At 44.4% G+C, this 27,268-nt stretch overlaps 1 protein-coding gene across 1 annotated transcript in view; it reads right to left on the reverse strand.

The window, feature by feature from the left end:
* LOC124551235 overlaps positions 1–27,268 on the reverse strand; it is a 343,125-nt gene that overhangs the window by 60,207 nt on the left and 255,650 nt on the right. Inside the window, exons 23-24 of the mRNA XM_047126229.1 lie at positions 26,564–26,697; positions 6,314–6,540 (exon numbers count right to left, since the gene is read on the reverse strand). Coding sequence (XP_046982185.1) covers positions 6,314–6,540; positions 26,564–26,697 — 361 coding nt within the window. The remainder of the gene's footprint in view (positions 1–6,313; positions 6,541–26,563; positions 26,698–27,268) is intronic.

Consider the following 27,268-nt stretch of genomic DNA (forward strand, 5'->3'; position numbering starts at 1 on the left):
TTAATATTAAGCAGGGTGTAGACGGGCACGTATCGCTGGCACAAGTTGACCTACGCACGTACAGATGCGCGTGCAAACACACGAAGTCGCACCTCATCCCAATTGGCGTCCGCCTCCGTATCGTAGCTGTAGCGTTATCGCCTACCACGCAGGGGGCCCGGGTTCGATTCCCGGCAGGGGACTGAGTGTTGTGTGTGTCCATCATCATTGACTCACAAGTCCCCGATGTGACGTCACCTAAAAAGTACTTGCAATACGGCGGCCGAACTCTACCGAATGGGGCCTCCCGACCAAAAATGCCATACGATGATTCCATTTCCATCGCAACTGGCGCACATAGAAATGTAAGTTGTAGCTGGGGCTATTATTTACTTCCGTAAGTTGGCTACCCCCTACCGCGTCTTTGGAAGACGGCTCTTCTTGCCGAATGGTATACAGTCTGATTTTGTCCGTTCGATAGTTGACATCATATATTGATAAATGTGGAGTAAATGCCAAAATCCGAAATTGACGAAATGCATACATGATAGACAACGAACTTAAGAATTCAGTGAGGAGCGGATCTTCAGTTAGCGCAATTTATAAGCCAACATTGCCGTCATTTTCTTCTGCTGGTCGCTATGAAGAACACTGTAGCAGCAAGAGAAGCCAAGAACCGTTTGGTAAGCATCCCGCATCAGGGGGGATCTCTGAATATAAGTGCCTACGATTTTCGGTAAATATTCAAAACTCCATCTGTTCATTCAAAAAATGGCTCTGAGCACCATGGGACTTAACATCTGAAGTCATCAGTCCCCTAGAACTTAGAACTACTTAAACCTAACAAACCTAAGGACATCACACACATCAATGCCCGAGGCAGGATTCTAACCTGCGACCGTAGCGTCTGTTCATTCAAAAATGGCTTTCAATTGAAGCTTCGTCCTCACTTTCCCTAATTAGCATTCCAGACGCTCCTAAAATATTTCCGCTCGCAGCCCACTTTAGAACCCAATATCTACGTCTTCTTTTTTGCCAATTCAAGCGTTCTGTGACTTTTTGTATTGCAATTAACGATACGAATCGAATGGACGCGCGTATTAATTCAGTTAGCGCCATATTGAAAAACTGAACTGCACTTGCTTGGACTGAAAATTTTCACGCTCTCTGAACGGTCATTAGCGCACGTCATATTTTGTCAATTGGCGCACGTAAACATGCCCGTGTAAACCCCGCCTTACACTGAACAATGCCTTATACCGTCTATGAAAGAGCAAGCCCAACCTCGTCAAGGTCAGGCCTACTGAGCCATACCGAATACTTGAAAAATACTTGTTATTTTATCTGCATGATCAAGATGATATTAAAAGTTCCGGTGCACACAGTTTTATTTATATTTGAGGTCAATTTTGTGATCCTTCTGATCGAAAACTTCGACCACAGAGTCGCAGAATGACGTTGTTTCTGGACTTGAACAATCGTTTTTGAAGTGCCAACAAACCGACTGTGTATTTAGAAGATACTACTTCTGAACATTTGATATGAAGACATTGCTGAAACAAAAATGTATCCTCCTAATGCCAAATTTAACGAGTGTTCATACAGATGTAATATGATCCAATGAAATTTTGTGCACATGTTATTTACGCCATTCTTTGTCCACATAGCAAGAAAACAAAACACGTGAACAACTACAATCTTTTTGTCTCTTTACAGCCATATAGCCGTCTGTAAGAGAAGCACCAAGATTCTTGAAAAAGTCTGACAATTTTTAGTTGCTATATTTAATATTTGGTGTAGGTAGACCCTGTTTGACCAGTTGCTTTTCCCTCAAAACAAATTTCCCGAAACGGATTTTCCAGAGACTTTCCTGCCCACATTTACAATCTTCTACGTTTGTATCTCTCGAGGAGCCCGCTACTTCGTACACATTGGTTCAGCAACCCAACTTCACACTTACACAGAAAAAATATGAAATCACTAAAACTATAATGAATAAATAATAACATGCCCGAATACACTATGAAACACTAAAATATTTACCCTCGTTTACATCTAAAGTACTTTCAGCACTGTAGCGCGCTAAAGAATAGAAAAACACTCGTGTCTTTAAAAGAACTAGGGAATCGTAGGAACTGCATGATTCCCAACTGCCTGCAACAGCTGCACTGCCCCCCTAATTTCTCTGTGGCGGAAGCGAGAGAAGGGAAAGAACCTTGCAATGGGATGCGCGCGCACGGTTAATCGCTGTGGGCTGGGAAGTTACATGAATGTCGCGTGTAGCTGATCAGCGCCTGTGGCCTTGCCAACTGCCGCCTATCGCACTGACAGCCATTAATGTCTTTAATTACCTCCGGTTAACTGTGCGTTTTACGATTATAAAGTATGCCGGCAATTGATATTGTAGAAAAAAGTTTATACCAAGAATGCAAAAAAAAAGCATCTGTAACCCTAATCGGCGATTACAGCCTGCCGGACGTGGTAACCGTGCGGTTCTAGGCGCTTCAGTCCGGAACCGCGCGAATGCTACGGTCGCAGGTTCGAATCCTGCCTCGAGCATGGATGTGTGTGATGTCCTTAGGTTAGTTAGGTTTAAGTAGTTCTAAGCCTAGGGGACTGATGACCTCAGATGTTAAGTCCCATAGTGCTTAGAGCCTTTTTTTTATATTATTACAGCAGTTAATAGCACGCCTTGCCCCTGCGAGATAGGGATTCCACACCTTTTATCTTTAATTTTTCGTAACAAAAAGAAATCACAAGGTGCTAGATGAGGGTTACCTATTTGAGGTCCATGGTACTGTGCTTTAGGGTATCCAGATAATCAGTTGTTAGTTTTTCTGCCTACAACAGTGTATTATCGTGATGTGAAACAATTTTTCTTCTCGGGCGACTTTCACGAGCTTTTTCAAAAATTTACGACATTTTTGGACCAATCAGCAGTAACGGTATGGCTGTCTTCAATTGCCATAGTAGCAATATGTCTAGGAATGCCGTATCTAGCTGGGACCTCGTCGTGACGCTAAGATGGGGGTGTAGAAACTAAGTAGAAATTGATGCAATATAATTACTTTTTATTCAGAACGCTATTGCGTTGAACTCGTTCCGAAGGAGTAATTGGTACACAGTATTTTTCGGAAGATTTCACATTTTTCAGCAAGTCATTTTTCCCTTTTACGTATTTATAAAACGCCATGCAACTCAGCTTGTAGCTGAACTGGCACTGTAAGATTGATTCCACAGTCTATGGCAGCATTTCATTTCCATCACCAGTCCACTGGGCCAACATCAGAGAAAATATCTTTCTACAGTGGCGCAGTGTGCGGGAACAGAAAATAAATATTCGCATAATTTTAGCAGTTGGCATTTGCGTTCAAGATTTTCGGTTTCCTTAAGAAAGTGAATCTACCTTTCTTCCACGGAGTGTTTAGACTTCCTGTTGTGTACATAGTTCCGCGTAGTCAACGCGTACACAACTTTCCCACTAGAGTGCACCCCGCTAAGCACAACAGTGCAGGCACAGCGCTCGTCCATCTCCGTACTACAAGATGGCGCTGCCTTAGAGACGGACCAAATTTTGCTTCCGCCAATCCGTGTATTAATATGTAATGCAGCCAATGAGATTGCTGCTAACGTAGAACCTTTTCTCCTCGCGGATCACACTCACACAGTGATACCTGAATGCGCGAGGTACTATAACAAGTGTACAGACCTCCGAGTAGTCAGTCTGCATTTGTCTGCAACAGTCTGTACAAGTTCTACATTTGTCTGTACCAGTCTATAGTCAAGTTTCAGTCTGCACCCAATAAGATTACCATATTCCTGTACATAGCCATGATGATAAATGTATAGACACTTTTGTCAAGTATCAGAGATATATGTGAGAATAAGATTAACGTACCAATACCAAAGGAACTTCAGATTGTCAATTGTAAACAGCATCCAGAACCAAGTTAAGTAATTTTTATGCTTGTTATTATTTTAATAAATGTGTGTGAAAATTAATCAAGTTCTGTTTAGAGTTGGTCACCATCAATCTGCTACTCTAAGCGTGCAAGTGGCATTTCTATCGTCTGACCTAATGGCAGAAGATAAACATGCCACGATAAGACCACGAGACATGTTGCTGACACTCGCCTACTTCGTTAGAGCGACAAGTCAAATAATCTGATGGTGTGTGTACCAAAGGTCTTACAGTACGCACACCACATTGCCATTCTTCCCCGAGTCGTGCTTCATTTCTAAAAAGCTCATCAGATACATATATTCCTGAAAACAGCTGTCGCCTGAAATTTTCACTCTACTTTTGTCAGGTATGTAATAGCGTTTTCAATCATCACCCAATCTGGAGTTTCAGATAGCGTCATCCAATCAAATACAGGATATCTATTAAAAGAAAGCACATTTCTCTAAGTAATCAAATGCTGTGATATAGAAAGCCATTGTCTCTTCCTCAAATTTCGAAATCAAATTAATTATTTCTTGATTAGGATTCCGAGTCTTTAATTTATTCAGATTCATCTTGGTTTGCACGCCGATAAAATTGGCAGTCTTCCCTTCATTCAGACATCTATCAGTGTCGATTAATATATCTCATATTTCAATTACCAAGACTTTCTTGTCCATGCTTTTTGTATTTTTTCAAACAAAGCCAAGTTTGACCGCAGAAGCATGAAGTATATTTCACTGATAGAACTACTGAAAAAATAAAATTGCTTTAAAGGAATATGAAGCTTAAGAATTCTCTCAACTGTGGGCATTACCGACAGCAATCTCGTTTTGAGTTAGGTAGAAGAGTCTGATGATTGACTTCAGCATATAAACAGAAGTGGACGAAGTAGTAGTTGATGTTGATGACGAAGCAATAATGCCCATTAATTTTCTGTCACACTTCCTACCTTTTCAGTCTTGGATCTCCAGAGGAAAGGAGTGCTCGGCACAAAGACGAAGTGCATGGCGAAAGAATTTTTCCATGGTTTGGCACCTGGATCAAGTCAAGGGACGTGTAACAGACTACTGAGAACACATTAACACTGGGAACGTGTTTTGTGAACCTAAATAGCTCTCCGGCCATTTGATCATCATCTGTGCGAATGCACACACATTGCCCGAACTCTTACGAGAATCGGTAAAGCCGCGAGTAATGAGTGTAATGGGCGGGGCACTACGAATATAGCTAGTCTGTCTCTCGTCCGCATTTGTTAGGCAGTTAGTGTGTCTGTCGTTCAGAGTGCTAGTATGTCTGTCATTCGGATCAACCTTTAAAGCCGACAAAATGAGAGTCTTTCCACTCCACCAGTAAGAGAACTCAGCGAGTAGTCGCCCGGATTGGATTGGATTGTTTGGGGGAGGAGACCAGACAGTGAGGTCATCAGTCTCATCAGATTAGGGAAGGATGGGGAAGGAAGCCAGCCATGCCCTTTCAAAGGAACCATCCCGGCATTTGCCTGGAGCAATTTAGGGAAATCACGGAAAACCGAAATCAGGATGGCCGGACACGGGATTGAACCGTCGTCCTCCCGAATGCGAGTCCAGTGTGCTAGCCACTGTGCCACCTCGCTCGGTGTGGTCGCCCGGTCAGGGCTTAGTTCCTGCATCTGAGTCTGTGTGTTAGGCCGCCAGTCTGCTCCAGTTGCTCAGGCAATGGCCATTGGCGGTTGGATCGATCGGTTGGTCGGTCGCACACTGAGACACAAGATGAGGTCGCCACGAGAGTCCAGTGGGCCACGGCGTATAGCGAGGGGAAGTGACTTCGCGGTCAACATGAGAGCAACAGGAGTCAACCCACGACATCAGTCTAGCCGGGAGATGGGAGACTGGCATGATCAACCTGAACGGATGTCTTGTGACGTCCGCCCAGACCAAACACAACGAACAATATCGAACAAAATGAATTTAAAAAAGATGGATAGAGCGTCTGCCACGTAAGCAGGAGATCCTGAGTTCAAATCCCGGTCGGAGCACACATTTTCAACTCTTCCCGTTGATGTATAACAACACCTGTTTGCAGCTAAGGGTATTCGTTTCATAGTACTGCTTTAATTGTAAGCCCTTAGAATGTTTTGTATTTCCGTTTAACCTTTACTTTTGATAGCCAGTGTGAACAGTGTTCGCGAATGGTCCGCATTGAAGCTCTGTATAGGGAAAGTACGGCCAACTAGCCAGTGGCCGCCATTTTGGGCCCACTGCGCCGCTGGTGATACGTGATGTGTCACCAGCGGCGAGTGGGCCCAAAATGGCGGCCACTGGCAAGGTGGCTGTACTTCCCCTATACAGAGCTTTAGTCCGCAGTGGAGCTATTGGACTCTGGGTTGACAGCCTGTCAGCCTCGGCTCACCTGCGGCGCATGCTCGACGGGGAGTCCCAGCTTGCGCAGGTCGCTGCCGAACTCCTTGCAGCCCTGGTAGTCGCCCTGGATGGCGTGGTGCGCGAACTGGCTGATGCGCGTGGTCAGCCGCTCCGCCTTGGTCACCTGGCCCGGCCGAACGCCCGGCCGCTCCTTGTAGAAGACATACTGCAGCTTCACCGTGAAGATCTTGCCGTACTGGTCGAACTGCTGCGCCCCTGCACAGTGCACGCAGCATCCACTGCACAACACTGCTAAAATCCGTACACATTGTAAGACGTCTATATTTATATTGGTTATTGTCAAACCACAATTTATGAAAGATGTTTATATTTTATTAATAGGATTAAGTAGGAATTCGCAAACTAGCGGGAACACAGTGCGGATTACATCCACAAAGTATTTTCTACTGCTGAATATGCTTCTCCAGTCTGGTAAAGGTCATCTCATGCCAGACAACGAAACCTGCAGGTTGATCACCTACCCCAACCGATAAGCTCTACTGCCTGGCTGGAATAGCGCCACCATGGATACGCAGAACAGTGGCTGCCAACAAGGAGAGACTGGAAGTGGAACAGGTCAGTGCCCATCCACCGCACAGACATAATCCACTACAGCAACGGCTGTGATCGCGAAAGAGCTTCCTGAGAACATCCGAGAAGCTCGCCATTTCACCAGAGAAGGCACGGCTGGAGTTACGGAAGAAGTCGACGCCTCATCTGCAGACGCTAGAAGCTGAAGAACTACCACGTGGACACACGAGAGCTGGCTGGTGTGGAAATCTTTAAACAGATTACGATCAGGAGTTGGACGATCCAGAGACAACCTGAAGAGATGGGGCTTCATAACAGAAGATACGTCCAGTGATTGTGGACAAGAACAAACCGCAAGCCACATGCTCCAGCACCTTTTGTGCCCTACATCCTGCACGAAGATTGATCTCCTGCAAGCCACTCCAAGCGCCTTGGAGGTTGCAAAGTACTGGGCACATGTAATATAAATACAATTTGTATATATATATATATATATATATATATATATATATATATATATATATATATATATATATATATATATATATATATATATATATTGATGCGTATGGTTACTGTAAATTTGTATGTTTCTGATTCGAGAATAAGTGGGAATAATTAAATAATTAATATTTGTCATTTTGGAAATAATTGTGGCAGCAGGGAATGTCTGCACCAAAGTATTGTTCGCGGGAGAGACTGCACATTGATATAATTTTAAAAAGGGCAGGAGAGACCGCGTATGGATACATTTTAAGAAAAGAGCGGGAAAGACCGCGCATTGATACATTTTGTAATGGTAGCAGGGATTGTCTGCACCAGAAAGCATTGTTGGCGGGAGAGACCGCACTTTCGAAGGAAGTCAGTAGTAAGCGAGATGTGAAGCGAGTCGGTAGCAGGTCTGAAGCGAGAGGTTGAGAGGATCGGTGTGCCTGCCAGCCACCAGCTATGATTTACAAGAGATTATAAACGGATGTGCAGAGACATCAGCTAATTATTATCATAAGAGGAACTAATACTATTGATTTTTTAGAAACTCAAGACTGTTGAAGGTATGTTTGCGCAATGCTAGTTGTAAGATTATTGTAAAAAGTCCCATTTGAACGTTTGCAAAATCATTTCATTACCAGCCGTAAATATCTGAAGAAACGTTTTCAGAATATAGTTAATTTTTGCCAGCAATGTTGCATTACTGATTAGCCACTTATTATGACAGCCCACCAGCAGCTAATAGAGTATAGTAAACCAGAGTAAGTATATTCATGTCGCAGTTCGATGTAGCAGTCAGATGGCGATTCAGTAACAGTAAAAAAAGGTAAGGAAAAGTTCTGGGTTATTGCAGGTAACGACTGCGGGCCATGACGACGACACACACTATGTTTCGACAAAATAATCAGCAAATCACTTTTAATAATCAGCATTTAAATTTGTATGCGTAAATTGCACTTACTATTATTGAGAAAGAGAATTAATTTCAATGGGAAGATTTCATTTGTTGTTATTAAGCAAGAGATAGAAATCCTAAGGGAAGGTTTCATAGGTTATTGTAGAAGGGAAGGTTGCGTAACAAAAGAGAGGAGACGGGAAGGTTTCAACATTATAAAAATGTGTGTCACGAGTTCTTTATAGAAGAATTGAAAAACTGGTGAAGCCGACTATGGAGAAGATCAGTTTGGATTCTGGAGAAATGTAGGGACACAGGATGAAGTACTGACGCTACAACTTCTCTTAGAAGATAGGATTAAGGAAAGGCAAACCTACAGGGAATAGGCAAAACAATGTGAACACCAGTACTTACTTGGGAATGGTTTATTAATAAGGGGTCGGACCCACATTTGACCATAATACAGCTGCGATTTTTCTTGCAATACTGGCATATAATGATTGTGTAGTCTCCAGTGGAATGTTATGCCACTTTTCGATCAGAGCCCCCTCTAAATCCTGTAGTGACGAGGGAGGCGGAAATCTGCTCTGGAGTCTGCGCTCCAGTACCATCCACAAGGGTTCGACATTGTTCAAGTCAGGGAACTGTGCTAGCCAGGAAAGACTCTGCAGTTGCATGCTTCTCATACCACGATTGCACTGTCCTGGCTGTGTGAATAGGTACAGTATCGTCCAGAAATACGGCATCATTGTTGGGGAACAACATTTGAAACATGGTATGCACCTGATCACCTAAAATGTTCACATAATCGTTGGCATAACTTGGCCTTTGAGAGTAATGATGCGACCAGCAGAATACCATAATATGGCTGCCCACGTCATCATCACACTTCCTCCTCCATGTTAACCATTGGAATCAATCAGGACTGTAGGCTTCTTTTCGCATTCTCCATACGCAAACCCGGCCCGATGTTTGAAATAACAAAGAAAGCTGATTTGTCGAACCATTTGACGTGTTTACACTGATCAGCCTGTAACACCATAGCTCTAATGCTGTACTGATTTATTTTGCTTTTGTTTCATTTAATGTTACATTGCTGTGCTTCTGTAACTGTGTTTGAATAGATAACACAAAACTATATACTCATTTCTTTGTAAAAACTTTGAGTCATGGTCTGATTCTATGCGATGTAGTGTATCTGTCGTTTAAATGCTTTGTCCCATTTGGAGGGAACAAAACTTACTGTATATGATTGTAATTTTGTGTGAATAATTTTTGGTAGAAATGTCAGTATGTGCAAATGTTCTGTTTTATTTAATGTGTTTGGTTGCTGTTATGTAAACTGCTGATCCTCACTTAGGGTTCTTAGTTTGTATGTAAAAGGTAGTGTGGTTCCCCTCGGGAACGGAACTGTGTAGCGCGCGCAAATTGTGGTTGGCCTAGGTAGGAAAGGTGGAACTGATAGTCGGGGACGAGCTACGAGTCGGGAACAAGCTACTAAACTGTGCACTGCCATGTAAAAGATGCATATTGTGCTGGTTCCGAGAGAGGCTTTTCTGCTACTTTCCAATGCCTCGGATGGATGGATAAATAGCTGGAACTATTCTGGAATTTGTATCAATCATCGCCACCAAGAAATGACAGAGTCCAGCATTTCTACCTGCAATTCCACCTAACAACATACAGTTGCCACCACATTGCGCAATCATTACATCGGAATACTACAATGATGTACAGTGAAGGATCAGCTTAATGGATGTGTTAGTGTGCTCAAATATAAGGTAAATTTTATCTGAATTTATGTACCTACCTTGATTTTTCTCATCATAACACCTCTCAGGTTCCTCTCCGTTTGAACTAAAGTGATTACCGAGTGTCCCTACTGAAATAACAATAAAGCCCAATATTTTGCTCATTAATGCCTCTTCAACATAGTAAAAAGAAAGTTAAAATTAAGGTGGCAAGAGAGAGTTGAAGTAAATGTTGCTTGCTGAAAATATTCCTATTAAAACTGCTTATTAAAGTGCTGTTGTTAACTTCAAAATTAAAAGTTCTTAAGACTGAGGCTTATAAAGCAAATGATCACATTGTTGTCTGTAGTAAATTCTAAAAGGTGAGTCAGTTTCTTACAATTTTGTCAACATTGTGTTTCGCTGTAGTAAAAGTGAGAAAGCTGCAGTTGTGAAACGTTATATACTCATGTTTGCTAAGTGTTTGTCTCTCTTGTGTATTAGAAGTGCATATTAATAGTAATGTTATAAAGACCATTCACTTTGTGTAAGCCCTGAAAGTAATAGTGTGTTTCGGTATCTGTTATAATTTTGCAAATAGTTTGTGCTGCTCCAGTTGTTAGCTTCAATCTTAACGTAAACATATGTATGTGTCAGAGTTCATTGCACTCGCGTGTGGCCAAGTATAGGTTACACGGTCAACATAACAAAATTCCTCTCAGAGGGTAACACTGCTCTTTGCTTTATACCATTATTACTCTAACAAAATAATTCTGTTTTGCAAATTGCCTCTAGTTTCGAGGTTATGGTATAGCAGTAGCAGACACGAGTGTTATAAGCTGTCCAGAATTTATTCTCCTGACACCATGTTTTACACTTCTTTGCGTTGGTTGTCGTCACTTATGGTTTCGGTATAGCAGCTCGTCCATGAATATTTGCATTATGGAGTTCTCGGCGGACAGTGTCGATAGATACGGGGTCTCAAAAATGGCTATTGAGCTCAGTAGTCACTTTAGCCGACGTAGTTTTGTGGTGTTGTGACGCAATTCGCGTGAGCGTACCATGATCTCTGTCATTTAGTTTTGATCTGCGACCACTATTACGTTTACACGATGATGTCTTTCTATGTTTTGTGTAGGCTGTCACGACTGTTGAAACAGTTGATCTTGAAACATTCAATAAGTTGGATGTTTTGGTACTGATGCTGCAAGTAATTGGGCCTCCACAATCTGCCCTCTTTGGAATTCTGTTTGGTCTTTCATTCAGAGGCTGATGTCGCCGTCAAACACAACCATCCCAATACTGCCACTGTTCACATTATTTTACCCACCCCTGTACGTTTATAGCATTTGTAGACTCAGAGGAAGCTTTTGAAAATGTTGACTGGAATACTCTGACATTTTGCAGGCTGCAGGGGTAGAATACAAGGAGCCAAAGGCCATTTACAGCTTGTACAGAAACCAGAGGGCAGTTGTAAGAGTCCAGGGTCCATGAAGAGGAAGCACTGGTTGAGGAGGGAGTGAGACTTGGTTGTAGCCTATCGCCGATACTATCCAGTCTACACTGAGCAGGCAGTGAAAGAAACAGAAGAAAAATTTGGTTTGGCGAAGTAATTAAATCAGGGAGAAGTAACGAAAACTTTTGGGTTTGATGATGACATTGTAATTCTGTCAGAGACAGTAAAAGACTTGGAACAGCAGTTGAACGGAATGGACAGTGTCTCGAAAGGAGGATGTAAGATGAACATCAAGAAAACCGAAACAATGATAATGGAATGTAGTCTAACTAAAACAGGTGATTATGAATCAGATCAAGTAAGGCAATTAAAGAGATAGAAAGTTTTTGCTATTCGGGCAGCAAAATAATTGGTAATGGCTGAACTAGATACTATATGAAATGTAGATTTCCAATGGCAAGAAAAGCGATTCAGAAGAAAAGAAATTTTATTAACATCGAATATACACTAATGTGCCAAAACATTATGACCACTCGCTTAATAGCTTGATCGTCCGTCTTTGGAACGAAATACACCACTGATTCTGCGTATCAGAGTCCAGACAGTTTGTTGGCAGGTTTGTGGATATAGAAAGCTTTAGATGTCTGCGCACAGGTCATTTAATTCGCATAAGAAGCGCGCCGCTGATTTACGTATGAGGCGATAGTGCCCGACAGCGACCCAAATGGGTTCCACAGGATTTACATCAGGAGAATTTGGTCGCCGAAACAACTTGAATTCATTACAGGGCTATTAAAAATGATTGAAGCGATTTCATAAATTCACTGTAGCTCCATTCATTTACATATGGTCACGACACACTACAGATACGTAGAGAAACTCATAAAGTTTTGTTCGGCTGAAGCCGCACTTCAGGTTTCTGCCGCCAGAGCGCTCGAGAGCGCAGTGAGACAAAATGGCGACAAGAGCCGAGAAAGCCTATGTCGTGCTTGAGATGCACTCACATCAGTCAGTCATAACAGTGCAACGACACTTCAGGACGAAGTTCAACAAAGATCCACCAACTGCTAACTCCATTCGACGATGGTACGCGCAGTTTAAAGCTTCTGGATGCCTCTGTAAGGGGAAATCAACGGGTCGGCCTGCAGTGAGCGAAGAAACGGTTGAACGCGTGCGGGCAAGTTTCACGCGTAGGCCGCGGAAGTCGACGAATAAAGCAAGCAGGGAGCTAAACGTACCACAGCCGGCGGTTTGGAAAATCTTACGGAAAAGGCTAAAGCAGAAGCCTTACCGTTTACAATTGCTACAAGCCCTGACACCCGATGACAAAGTTAAACGCTTTGAATTTTCGGCGCGGTTGCAACAGCTCATGGAAGAGGATGCGTTCAGTGCGAAACTTGTTTCAGTGATGAAGCAACGTTTTTTCTTAATGGTGAAGTGAAGAGACACAATGTGCGAATCTGGACGGTAGAGAATCCTCACGGATTCGTACAGCAAATTCGCAATTCACCGAAAGTTAACGTGTTTTGTGCAATCTCACGGTTTAAAGTTTACGGCCCCTTTTCTTCTGCGAAAAAAAGGTTACAGGACACGTGTATCTCGACATGCTGGAAAATTGGCTCGTGCCCCAACTGGAGACCGACAGCGCCGACTTCATCTTTCAACAGGATGGTGCTCCACCGCACTTCCATCATGATGTTCGGCATTTCTTAAACAGGAGATTGGAAAACCGATGGATCGGTCGTGGTGGAGATCATGATCAGCAATTCGTGTCATGGCCTCCACGCTCTCCCGACTTAGCCCCATGCGATTTCTTTCTGTGGGGTTATGTGAAAGATTCAGTGTTTAAACCTCCTCTACCAAGAAACGTGCCAGAATTGCGAGCTCGCATCAACGATGCTTTCGAACTCATTGATGGGGACATGCTGCGCCGAGTGTGGGAGGAACTTGATTATCGGCTTGATGTCTGCCGAATCACTAAAGGGGCACATATCGAACATTTGTGAATGCCTAAAAAAAATTTTGAGTTTTTGTATGTGTGTGCAAAGAATTGTAAAAATATCTCAAATAATAAAGCTATTGTAGAGCTGTGAAATCGCTTCAATCATTTGTAATAACCCTGTATAATCCTCCGCTCAAACCACAGCCGTACGGTACTGTCTCCGAGACACGGACAATTATACTCCAGGAAGATGACAGCGCCAGCGGGGAAGACATCAAACATGAAGGGATGCACGTGGTTCGCAGCTGTCAGCACGTCTTCGATTACTACTATAGGTCCCATGCACGCGCATGAGAATGTCTCCCATAACATAATACAGCTGCCACCAGCCTGCGTCTGTGGCGTGCTGCACGTTTCGATCAGCCGTTCACCTCGGTGGGGTTTGCGGAGACAGTCATCGACCTTGTGTAGTAAAAATGTGATTCACCTGAGAAGCCGACACTTTTCCACAGATCGACGGACGAATCCCGATGGTCCGCGCCGACTGCAATCGTAATTGATGGTGTCGTGCGGTCAACATAGGAACACGTTCTGCTGCGGAGTTTCATGTTCAAAAATGTACGATAGACGGTGTGCTCCGAAACATTTGTGCACGCGCCAGCACTGTGCTCTTTCGGCAGAGATTCCACAGATGACCATCCATCCTGGCGAGCAGACAAGCCTCCGAACCCCCATGTTCTGTGAGGTGTGATGCACGTCCAACCATTTAGCGCCTCGTGTTAGTACCACTGTCGTACCTCTTTCCGTAGATGCTCATGGCAGTAGCTACGTGTTCGACCATCTTCGCCGTTTCCGGGATACTCGTTCACAGGTTCTAAGCAATAATAATCTGTCCTTTGTCAAAGCCGTTCACCTCAATGGATTTCCCGATCTGTAACCCATACTTTCGCTAGAGTAGTCCCTCGTCCGTGTCTGCTCCCCTTACATACTTTTGTTACTCTGTCACGTGCCCGCAGCGCCGCCACGTGGCATCCAACGTCGCTGTCAGCAGTGGTGGTAATATTTTGGCTTTTCAGTGTATATTTAAGTCTTAGGAAGTCATTTCTGAAAGCATTTGTATGGAGTTTAGCTATGTATGGAAGTGAAACATAAGTGATGAACAGTTTATACAAGAAGAGAGTAGAAGCTTTTGAAATGTGGTACTAGAGAAGAATGCTGAAGATTAGATGGGTAGATCACGTAACTAAGAAGGAGGTACTGAACAGAATTGGGGAGAAAAGAAATTTGTGGCACAACCTGACTAGAAGAATGATCGGTTGATAGGACACATTGTGAGACACAAATGCATCACCAATTTAGTATTCGAATGACGTGTCGAGGGTTAAAATCGTAGGAGGAGACCACGAGATGAATATGGTTAGCAGATTCAGAAGGATGTAAGTTACAGTAGCTGTTCACAGACGGAAAGGCTAGAGTACCAAGGAAAGCTTCATCAAATCAGTTTTCGTACCACATCATGTATGTACCACGTGTGGTTATAAAATGACGAGACTGACGTCACAGAGTAAGTACGCAGGCGCCAAAGATGGACGATCAATAGCTGCGAAGCGTGAAGCCTTATATCTGGTGTGTGTAGATGAATCAGTGTGGCTGTGGCCTTCGCTTATGCAAGAGTTGTTATTTTGTTTTGCTGGAAAAATAGTAAGCGTAATAATAAAAATGGTTCAAATGGCTCTAAGGACTAGGGGACTTAACATCTTAGATCATCAGTCCCCTACACTTAGAACTACTTAAATCTAACTAACCTAAGGACATCACACACATCCATGCCCGATGCAGGATTCGAGCCTGCGACCGTAGGAGCAGTGCGGTTTCGGAATGAAGTCTCTAGAACCGCTCGGCTACAGCGGGCGGCAAAATGTTTTACAACAACAGTCCCGTAACTTTATAATCGCACCTCATATTGTTCCACATTCCCTCCTCCAACCTCTCGCCCGTTTTTAATTGAACTTTGTACACATATTACTTACTGTCTGAAAGAATTAATTGGGAGATGAGAGCCGCCTATATACCAAAGAGGTGAGGATGGGGTGAATACGAAGTATAGCACAAGATATACGAATACCCAGACTTTATTAATCCGTCATTTGAGAATGAAAGTAATTAGTGACTTGGAACAAATTTTACACACAATTTCAAACCATTACGGAACGTTTTCTCACTAACAATCCACACAAAACGATGAACGGAAAAGAGTTATCTAGTACGCCATTTTCGTTGTTCGTTCACTAAAACTGTCGCATCGGGCATCATCACGTTTTAATTTATTAATACCTTGCTGCTAACTAATTCGTGACGCATTGTACAGATAGTATTCACATATACCACTGAATGTACCTGCAAAATTATATCACTGTATGGCAAGTAACTCAGAAGATACGGCGTCAAACACTGAGATGAGTGAAAACTGCCACAATATGCATGACGTTTAAATTTATTATTTCTTTATCCCTAACGCTATTCCCGAAACATTTCGCAGACATTATCCAGATATGCCACCGAATGGTCATACAAAATCATATCGCTGTATGAGACAATTCAGGAAATGTGACGTCACAAACATTGAGATGTGTGAAAACGAAATTGCATAGCGAAATTCGCTAGAGATACAGGTGAACTATGTGTAAAAAATAAGCGTAAAATACTCTGTGAAATAAATGTGACCTGTGCGTACGCGGGCAAAGCTGAGGGAAAGAAAGCTCTTCCTAAAACACTAGATCGATTTCAACCAAACTTATTACCTGGAAACAAATACTGTGGCCATAAGAACAAGCAACCTCATGCTGGGGTAGGGCTAGTAACATAGAAAGAGACTGGGATAGGAGCAGATGCACAGGCTGAGACGGGCAAGGAGGAGACTGATACAGAGGGGGCGGGGGTGGGGGTGGGGAGGAGGAAGTGAATGATTGATTGGTTGAGGGGGGTTATGGGACTAATGGGACTAAACAGTGAGGTCACCAGTCTCGCAATTCGAAAGTTACGTGAGTAAAATAGAGGCGTCCGCGAAAAGTGGGTGGATCCAGTCAGAGGGGTCAAACCAGAAAGCGAGGAAGTTAAAAACACACAGCAGAAGGCATAAAAGGGTAGGTCAAATCTAAAAACTGGAAAAACACAGGGATGAAAGAGCGGTCTTTGCACGGGGGAGCAGTCATGGTTCCCAGACCCATAAAACACGAAGAGAGGCCGCAACCGTAACCACCTTGCCCCTGCTCCAGGAGGAAAGCAATACCTTAACACTGGAAAATAAAAACCACTTTTACGAAGGAAACTGGGGACCAGTTCAGCCATCCGTGACTCGTCTGCGAATATTAAAGACAAGGAATTTGGAAGGCTATACTTAGTACGAAGGGCCAAAAGAAGTGGACATTCCACCAATATATGAGATACTGTCAGTCCGGCTCCGCAAAGCCATTCTGTGCGCGGTTTGTCACGCAACAGAAGAACAATGGGTGAGCGTAGGCGGCATAAGATAGTGGACTCCTTTCAAAAGGAGCGGAAGGAAGAGCGCCAAACTGCAGTAGTCTCCTTGATTGTGCGGAGTTTATTACCGACGAGGGAAAATCCCCATTGCCCATCCGTCAGATATTCTGGTAAGATGACCCAGATTAAACATGAAAACAGGAAGATGTACTGAACTGTGAAAAAAGAAACAAAATAGAAACAAAATGGTTCAAATGGCTCTGAGCACTATGCGACTTAACTTCTGAGGTCATCAGTCGCCTAGAACTGAGAACTAATTAAACCTAACTAACCTAAGGACATCACACACATCCATGCCCGAGGCAGGATTCGAACCTGCGACCGTAGCGGTCACGCGGTTCCAGACTGAAGAGCCTTTGACCGCACGGCCACACCGGCCGGCAAAATAGAAACAGTAAATGGTCCAAGCATAAGATGTGCAACATCGAGCTAACTTCACGAATCCGTTGTTGTTGTTGTTGTTGTTGTTGTTGTTGTTGTTGTGTGGCCACGACGATGGACTGCAAAGCGGGAGACTTATGATCTGTGTTCATATCTCACTCGTGTCTTATCTTTTTTTTCCACAAAATTATGAACTTTCCATCTGGTCACTGTCGTGCCTGTTCTCTTTCTGTAGTCTTGGCAATTGTCATACTATACAATAATTATAGAATGAAGGAGCCTCCCCGAAGATTGCGAACAGCAAGATACAAACGAGAACCGCAATCGGGCGCACCCCAGGCTAATCCTTCAACAACCGGAACGGACTTCTGAGAAAATGAAGACCAATAGACCCTATCCAAACGGTCTTTTCTAAGGCCACTTGTGACGATGTCGATAAACATTGAAGCAATATCGAGAGACAAAGAAGTTTTATTATCTGACTTGTGTAAAGAATATCAATGTGATTTCCTCCTGATTCAAGAAACTCGTCGGGGCAGTACAAGACCCTCACCCAAAATAGATGGAATGAAGTTGACCTTGGAGAGACCACATGAACGGTACGAATTAGAGTCACCTCTGCATCACTGACTGACAGGCAAGACATTGAGATATTAACCGTTCGAACTCCGCAGTATAGCGTTACCTCTGTGTACAAACCCCCAGAATCAGATATCGTCTTCACTGAGCCTGGAAATTTCAGTTACCAAGACTTTAATTTTGTGTTGGGCGATGTCAAGTGTCAGAGCACTACATGAGGCTATAAAGAAACTAACAGCACCGGAGTGGAACTAGAGACCTAGGCTGAGGTACACGATCTACTGCTCATACATGAAACGAAACTGCCAAGCTCCTTTAATGGTGGCAGATGGAAGAAAGGGTACAATCCCGATAATATCTTTGTTAGCAAGAAACTCGCTGGCCAATGTGGAAAACTGATTGGGGAGCCAATTCCCCATACGCAACATCGGCCTATAATTTGCACGGTCAATGCAGTTGTTAAGCCTGAACAAGTTCCTTTCAAAAGAAAGTTCAATTTTAAAAAGGCCAATTGGAAGAAATTTAGAGAACTCATTGATGTAGAAATAACAAAAATCCTCCACAACCTGAGAAGTACGACTCTTGTCAAACTCGTCCAGAAGGTGTCCAGGAAAACAATACCGCGAGGATGCAGAACACAGTACATTACGGGACTGTCTGAGGACGCAAAGCCACTACTGGAAAGGTACCAGAAGCTCTTCGATAACGACCCATTTGATGATGAGACGCTACTAGCAGGCGATGAACTCATGTCAGTCATAGCTGAGAACCGCAAAGCCAAATGGTGTGACCTCGTGGAGAACCTGGACATGAAAGTGAACAGTGGGCTGGCTTGGAAACTGTTAAAGAACCTTAATGGTGAGGCCACAAAGTCAAATGATAAATTTACTAACGTCACGACAGATAAAGTCGCCACTGCACTCCTTATGAATGGCAAAACCCACGGCAGAAAGTACAGGGAACCATTAGCACGTGATCCGGCAGAGGAAAATCACCACCTCAAGACACCATTTACAATGTCAGAACTTACTGCAGCCATTTCCAGCTTGAAGATTAACAGAGCTCCTGGTATCGATGAACTTAGAGACAAGCAAATTAAAAACTTTGGCAGTAATAACCTACAGTGGCTGCTAGATTTGATAAACGCATGTGTAGAAAGGCTCCATATCCCAAAGATGTGGAGGAAAGCCCGAGTGGTTGCACTTCTGAAACCAGGAAGGGACTCTGATGATCCAAAAAACTTCCGACCTGTGTCTCTTTTATGTCACTGTTTTAAGATCTTGGAACGCCTGACGTCGCATAGAAAGCGTCTTGGAACAACAGATCATCCCACAGCAGGCAGGTTTCCGACCAGGCAAACCGTGCTGCAGTCAAGTCCTGAACCCGACCCAACATATCGAGGATGGGTTTGAGAGGAAAGAGATCACGGGAGTGGCATTCATAGACCTTTCAGCTGCATATGATACTGTAAACCATCGGAGGCTCCTTAGAAAAGTATATAATGTGAGAAGAGATTACCATTTAACATCACTGATGGGTACTTTCCTGCATAATAGGAGATTTTACGTTTGTCTCCAGGGCAAGAAGAGCAGGTGGAGAAATCAGAGGAATGGCCTACCTCAGGGAAGCGTCCTCGCCCCAGGTCTGTATAATATATATACAAATGACCAGCCAGTGCCAAACATCACGCGCCAATTTATATATGCCGCTGACACTGCAGTTGCAGCCCAAGCTAACAATTTTATGGATGTAAACGAGAAATTAACCAGTACCTTGGAAGCTCTCTCCCAGTGTTATGAGGCAAACCACCTAAGGCCGAACCCTTCCAAGACGCAGGTCTGTGCATTCCATCTAAAGAACAGGGAAGCAAATCGCGAATGAAACGTAATATGGAGAGGTGAACGTCTCGAGCATTGTAAAACGCCCAAATATCTTGGTGTCACGTTGGATCGCACACTGACCTATAAACATCATTGTAATGCCACAAGGGAAAAATTCAACTAGGAACAACATCATCAGGAAACCAGCGGATCCTGGGGTGCAAATCCAAAAGTCCTGACAACTTCAGCCCTTGCGCTCAGTGTGTCAGTAGCGGAATACGCCGCTCCAGTATGGTCTGCATCAACACACGCGAGAAAAGTTGATGTCGCGGTGAATGAAATGGCACAGATTGTTACCGGATGATGCTTGAGGCCAACCCCAATACACAAGATGTACTTAATCATGGGGATCGCACCGCCCAACATACGACGTGACATCGCTGCCGAAGCCGAAAAAACCAAGCAAGAAAAGGACATGCGTCACCCTTTATATGGACACCAGCCTGCTGACCGACGGGTTTGTTCGAGGAAGAGTATCCTGTCACGTATCCAAGCCCTGGAAGGGTCGGCTGCAGAGAATCGTTTGAAAAGGTGGGAAATCGACCTGAGAAACCCCCATAAAGATGTAAAAGAAGAACTGGCGCCTGGTGGAGACCTACGATACACAGTCTGGAGAACCCTAAACCGTATGAGGGTAGAAGTACCAAAGTGCAAGACAAACCTGCAGCAATGGGGTTTCCTAAAAGAGACTGAGAACACTCTCTGTCTGTGTGGCTCTGTCCAGGATCCTCAACACCTGCTTATCTGTCCATATTTAGACCAACCCTGCACAATGAATGACTTATGGGAGGCAAATGACAAGGCCATATTGGCTGCTGATTTTTGGAAGTTTGAAGTCTAGTTCCGGACACGAAAAATAAGTAACAGTTATAGAATATGAGTCACGTGGTAAGAATATATTACCGTCGCAATGAAATGTTATGAACAGCGAGAACAGGCGAGATGCTTCATAGACCTCTCACAGAAATGAAAACAACAATCGAACGGTTGTGAACTACGTTACAATAAAGGAATTCAAGGGTCAAAACTTCCAAAACGGAACCCAAGACTCATAACATGTGATACTTAAGTAGAACAAATAGGGGGTACCTATCTTCTGGATATCCCTTCCAGGCACCTCGCTGTTGTAAACAGACGTTCAAACACGACACTGACACAAATTTGAATTCAGCCAACAGGCATAAATGACTAGACAGACAGTTCAAAATTTTGAGAAAAAACTGCAGTGGGCACGAGAGAGATTTGAACACGTATCTCCCCCGTTGCAGTCCAACACCATGACCACATAAACACGACATCACGCAATTTTACGTTCGCTCGACGTTGCACTTCTTGAGTTTGGACCATTCACTTTTTAGATTTTGCTTCTTTTTTCACAGTTCAGTGCAATTTCTTCCTGCTTTCATCCTTTATCAGTGTTCAGTTTTTGACAGCTATCTGCTGGGCTATCTTACCTCTAAATCTGAGGGAGGTGTGATGGGAATTTTCCCCTGTGGAAACAGTGGCGCACCAGATGTCATTTCATTTTTTGGAAAAAAAAGAGATTTGATGTGAATCCGCATATCTGCACCTGGAATCATGAAATGGGATTGGGGGGGGGGAGGGGGGAGGGGTTGTATCTGCCCCTCTATCCAGTCAGCCGTTTCATTCTCTGGGATACCCACCAGACTTGGGACCCAGAGAAAGACAACTGAACAGGTGGCACGACCAAGGGCAGAGAGGAGGTCATGGATGGCACAGTCCAAAGAATGACGAGAGTAGCCTGTAGGCTACTCATTGAGTCAGTACATATTAAAACATTGAGGGGAGTGGCTTGGGTAACAAAATGGGGGCCATGTTAAAGGCTAGCAGCTCTGCTGTGTACACACTACATGATACCAGCAGTATATTGTGTTCCATGCCAGTGGGAGACATGAAAATATAACCCATTTTATCTATTTTTTAGAACCATCAGTGTAGAAGAAAACCATAGAGGTGACAGAGAATTTAGGACCCTGGAAGAAGCCAGTCCCAATCTGGTCAAGGCACCACCCAGGATGTGGGAAGAAATACATCGTGCACTTCCCAGGGAGTGGAGACGGAGACCCCCCCCCCCTCCAGAGAGAAGTGACACACAATCCAACCAGCAATCCCACACAAGGAGGGAGATCTCCCTCGTTTGCAGAGAGGACAGGATACATGGGATGGTCAGAGAATCGTCGAATGGCGATTGCATTAAAAACTAAGAGTTGGCTCCATCGTATTTGTAAAGGGACAATACCCATTTCTGTGAGGAGGCTGCCTACGATACTCGTGCAAAAGGCACCAATAGCCAAGTGCACCCCATAATGATGAACAGGGTCAAGTGGTTTCAGAGTGGAAGAAGCCGCTGAGTCATAAACCTGAAAATCATAATTTAGTCTGGACAAATACGTAAAGATGGAGAAGAGTAGCATGGTCTCCACCCCAAAATGTGTGGGCCAGGAGGTGGAGAGCATTAAGCTTCTGCATGCATGTAGTCTTCAGATGGCAAATATATGGCAGCCACGTCAGCTTTTTATCAAAAAGAAGGCCCAAGAAACAGGACTGCGCTATAATTCCTAGGCTGGTTGCCTAAATAAAGTTCTGGATAGGGGTGCACAGTAGGTCTACAGCAAAAATGCATAACCCGCGTTTTGGAGGGAGAAAACTGGATGTCACATAGAACCCCATTGTATGGCGCCTTGGAGCTGGCATTCAGCAGATGCTACCGAGGGGGAGCTGCACCAGATGCAACAACCGTCGACATACAACGCTGGGGTAACCACAGGCCCAACAGAAAGTACATGCCCGCTGATGGCGATGGGGAAGATTATGACAACACAGTACCCTGGGGAATATCATTCTCCTGGGTCCGAGAGGTTCTGAGTGAGGTGCCAAGTCTAACTCAGAACAGCCGGTGGGATAAAAACTCGCGAATAAACGTCGGAAGGGGACAGTTAAAGACCCACACATAGAGTCAAGGCCATGTCATATAACCTTATGTAGGTCAAAGACCAGAACAAGGTTTCAGCAATTAGTAAAGGCCTGTCAGATTGCTGTTTCCAGTCCGAGTAAACGGTCAGTTACAGATTATCCTTCCCAGAAGCCACACTGATACAAGGACAAAAGATCCTGAGATTCGAGTACCCAACATAATCTAAAGTTAACCATCTTTTTGAGCAGTTTACAAAGTACATTGGTCAGGCTAATCGGTCAGTAACTTTTGAGAGACAATAGGTTCTTCCTGGGCTTAAGGATGGGGATAACTATGCTGTCTTGCCATTGCAAGGGGAAGGTACCCATAAGCGAAGTGCAGATGAAGACCCTGAGTAGATGTTGCCTCTGGGTAACGTCTAGTGTTGGATCATATTATGTGGATTGAATGTGAAGAGGTAAAAGCCTGCACGAATTCCCATTCAGTGAAGAGTTCATTATAGGCTTCAGTTTGGTGGGGGTTGAAACAGAAGGGGTTTCTTCAACTTGTCATTTTTGCTAGAGAAAGGTAGCAGGGTAAGAAGAAGACGCCGATGCTTTAACAAAGTTTGTTGCGGCTTTTCTGCAAGGAGCAACGGATCAGTACACAGAATACCCTGTAGAATAAGACTCTGGACAGCTGATTGTCGCTGGCGACCCAGAAGTCTACAGAACTCGGACGGAACCTGCGCTGAAGAGGTACACTTCCTCAGGGACGAAACATAGCGCTCCCAACGTTTCTTTTTACTCTGCTTAATAAGGTAGCGAGCCTTAGCACAGACACTTCAAAGCGATAAGGCTGGTTTGCGAAGGGTGGTGTTTAAATCATTGGAGTACTCGTCGTCGGCCCTGGATAGCAACTGGTACGTCCTCAGTCCACCACAGTACTGGTGGGTGACGAGGGGGATCTGTGGATAGGGGGGATAGCAATTCCAGCGTCATGAAGGTTAGTGTCAGAGACGTCTTGCACGAACACATCAATACAATCAGAGAGCGAGAGAGGGGGGGGGGGTGAAGTGCACAGCAGACATATATAAAGGGGAACTGGTTCTGCAGAATGCCCAACACGGGGGCCTATCTGCCTGGTAGTGGCAGGGGAATGATAGAATCACAGGCAAGTGATCAGTGTCACAAAGATCATCATCGGGTGACCAGTGTAAGGAAGCCACAAGAGCAGGGAAGAGGTTCGTGAGATCAACAGCAGAAAAGGTGTCATGAGAGGCACTGAAAGTGGGTAGAGGAACCGTCGTTGAGGAGACAGGAATCGAAGTCTGTAATAAATTCATCAGTTACAAAACCTCTACCCATCGAAGTGGCACTCTCTCGCAGGGGGTGGTGTGCACTGAAGTCCCCGAGGAGGAGATACAGGGATGGGAGTCGCTGTACTAAGGCAGGCAGTTCGACATAAGTAGCCTAACTGGAGGTAGGTAGACATTCCAAATGGTGATTGCTGGGGTCGTACACACTCGTGCCGCTATTGCTTCCAGGTTGATATTAAGGGGATTCAGTTACTAATGGCCACAGTGTGAACCAAAGTGCAGACCCCTCCACGTGCTATCCTGGGGCCAGCGTGGTTCCAACAGAAAGTCTGATAACTATGAAACAGTGTAGAGCGGTCATCACAGACGTGCGTTTCTTGAAGAACAAGACAGAATACAGAATAAGAGGAAATGAGGTGGTGTATTCCCAGTTGGTTACGGTAATATCCCTTGCAATCCCACTGGATTAGCGAGTAAAGAAGTCGAGGAGAGCATCATCTTTGCTTTCTGTGGATCGGTATCTCCCTTAAAAGCCAGAATAAAGACGCTGGTGTTGGTGTGGTTGTCTTTATGACCCTTCTGCATACATCAAAGTGCACACCGTATCGCTGCAGATTAGCCCGGAGTTCATCTGTTTGCAGGTTGAGATCCCAATGCAAAATCACTCTCTGGACCTTATTCAGTGACTGGTGAGAGGTAATAGACACCAGGACGGCGCCAAGACGATCACAAGCACGAAGTGTTGGAGACTGGGCAGCAGATGATGCTTTGATCAACAGGAAGCCCGACTACATCTTACTGAGAAACTCCATAAAATTTGTCCTCGATATTCTCCGCAAAAGACAATGGCTTTCTGGTGGTGTATGTGTCCCCTTCTGTCCTACTACAGATAAGGTAGCGGGGCAAGTGTTTCATACAAAGACAACGAGACTGTCCCTCCTCCCAGGGTGCAGCCAAGAAAGGGAAGGCTGCAAGGTCATATGAAGCAGCATTCATTAACCATTTACCGATTGGAGATGCGACCATTTGAGAATGGCCAGAATTTTGCAGCTTAATACGCTTCATGCACCAAGCATCTACCCTGATACCACCCACTTCCATCAGGGGCTCTGCCCATGTGCGTCACCCAGCCACATCGAGCGCTACCTGGCACACTGGTCATTGCCAGGAGTTCTAATGCTCCAGGACGACAAGCAACCACTCTTTGGCAGACATGGGGAGGCGACAGCTCAGGTGTCAGTAGCAATCCCTGTGTTGTCAGGGGGCTCATCCAGTTGGGTACATAACAGCCTTACCACACCGACTGGCTACACTTGCTGGTGGGCTAGCGGGGTGGAGGGAGGAGGGGGATGAAGAGAGAAAGGAACGCCATAGACGTTAGGAAGGAAGTTCTTCCACAAATGATTCAGACTAAAGACAGAAAATTTAGAAGTAGAGGTCAAACCAAAAGGGGGGACCAAAATGGCAAGAAAGATGAAAGAGAGCAGGAAAGAGGAACAAAACTGCAAGTAATACAGGGAACCATAAGGATAGCCATGTCGATATAAATCTTAACACCGAGAGAGGGGAAGGAGGGAGTAGCGGGAAACGAGTGAAGACGTGGAAGGGTGGGGGGGCACAGAGAACGAAATGCAGCCAGGGAAGAAAGAATTGGCCGCAATAACTCGGGGTCCTGTGTGCGCCAGGTAAGTGAGGTACAGAAGAGGGGGTGAGACAAAGAGGAGTAGATGGACACAAAGGAAAAAGGAGGGGAGAGAGGGGGGGTGAGAGTGCGAGTGTGTGAGAGAGAGAGAGAGAGAGAGAGAGAGAGAGAGAGAGAGAGAGAGAGAGAGAGAAGAGGGGGGGGGATGAACGGAGGGAGGGAGGGAAGCTGAAGGAAGAGATGAAATAATAGAAGACTGGAATAAAAACAAACCATGCAACGCTGAGTACTTAGCTGATATGAAAAATACAAGAAACAGAAATACTTATGAAGGTGTGTGAAATTAGGTTACGGCCACACATGTTCTTTTTCCAGCAGGTTGTTTTGAGCTGGAAAAAATGCGACAGGAATCTTAGAAAATGTGTCGGCCACGCGGAGCAGGAAAAACGGCTGAGGGGTGGCAATCTGGCAGCTAGGTCAAAAACTATAGAGGAAAAGGTGAATCCACCGTATACTAACAAGCGAAAAGTCAAGAAACGGAACGTTCATTCTCTTACATTAGGAAGTAAAGCAATATCGAAACATACATTTTATTATTATTATTATTATTATTATTATTATTGTCGACTGTCAATTGATTCATTCGAAGAAACTTACGTACAGCAAAAACTGACGTTTCTAAGACATATACAGTGATCGTTCTGGCAGCTGAGATAGCCACTATTTTTCAGTTACTTTGATGCTAGAGGCTTTTGAAGACACTTATCTTCCTCCACTACATAGCGATTACCTGTGGTTAAAATGTGTATTGAGAAAGTTTCCTATAAACTCAGTAGGGTCGATCAGCAATTTTCTTTAAGCAGTTTGCTCATTTACGGGTACCCCACGACTGTCGCCACTGCCTGATACTCGGTACAAATGTTTCTCGCGGTCAGCACTCACCCACGTCGGACACGGAGTAGCAGGGCTGCAGCGGCAGCTCCTGGAATGGATCCTTGTCGTCCTTTGTGTTGAACAGCTGCAGCACCGGGCTGTCGCCCTGGTACACCAGCCGCACGAACACTTTCTTCCAGAACCTGCGCACACGAGCGAGGCGACATCAGTTATGAACGTAATACGCACAGGACTTCAGTAGCTACAGAAGTTGGACGAAAATATGGAAACATGACGAGAAATACATGCTTTAACACAAATGGAGATGCTGGACAAACTTTCAAGTTATGCTGGTGCATCTGACAATGAACGGCATTTGTACAGTGCCCTCAGTACGTTGAAAGTATCGGTCGTGGTTAGAACAGTGTTCTGTGTAATTGTTAGTGCTTTATGTTGGAGCTGAGTGACTTCAAACGAGAGCAAATTATTGATGCTTGTACGGTGTGTGTTTCTGTAAGCAAGGCAGCCATAATATTTGGTGTTTAGAGACACATCGTATCGAAGATTTATACGGCATACAGGGAAAGCGGTAAAAGAACATCTGCTACGTCACAACAGACGGATGTGTGCATTGAGTCGCCATGACGAAATACACTGAAGAGGACTGTGATGAAAAATGAGACGAAAGCTGCGTAAGTCACAACGCATGCACGTTTACATGCTGGAACTCAACATTCTGAACAGTTACACTGGTTATTAATGTGCCACCATTTC

Source organism: Schistocerca americana, chromosome 9 (genome assembly GCF_021461395.2).
Source record: "Schistocerca americana isolate TAMUIC-IGC-003095 chromosome 9, iqSchAmer2.1, whole genome shotgun sequence".
NCBI classification, from domain to species: Eukaryota; Metazoa; Arthropoda; class Insecta; order Orthoptera; family Acrididae; genus Schistocerca; species Schistocerca americana.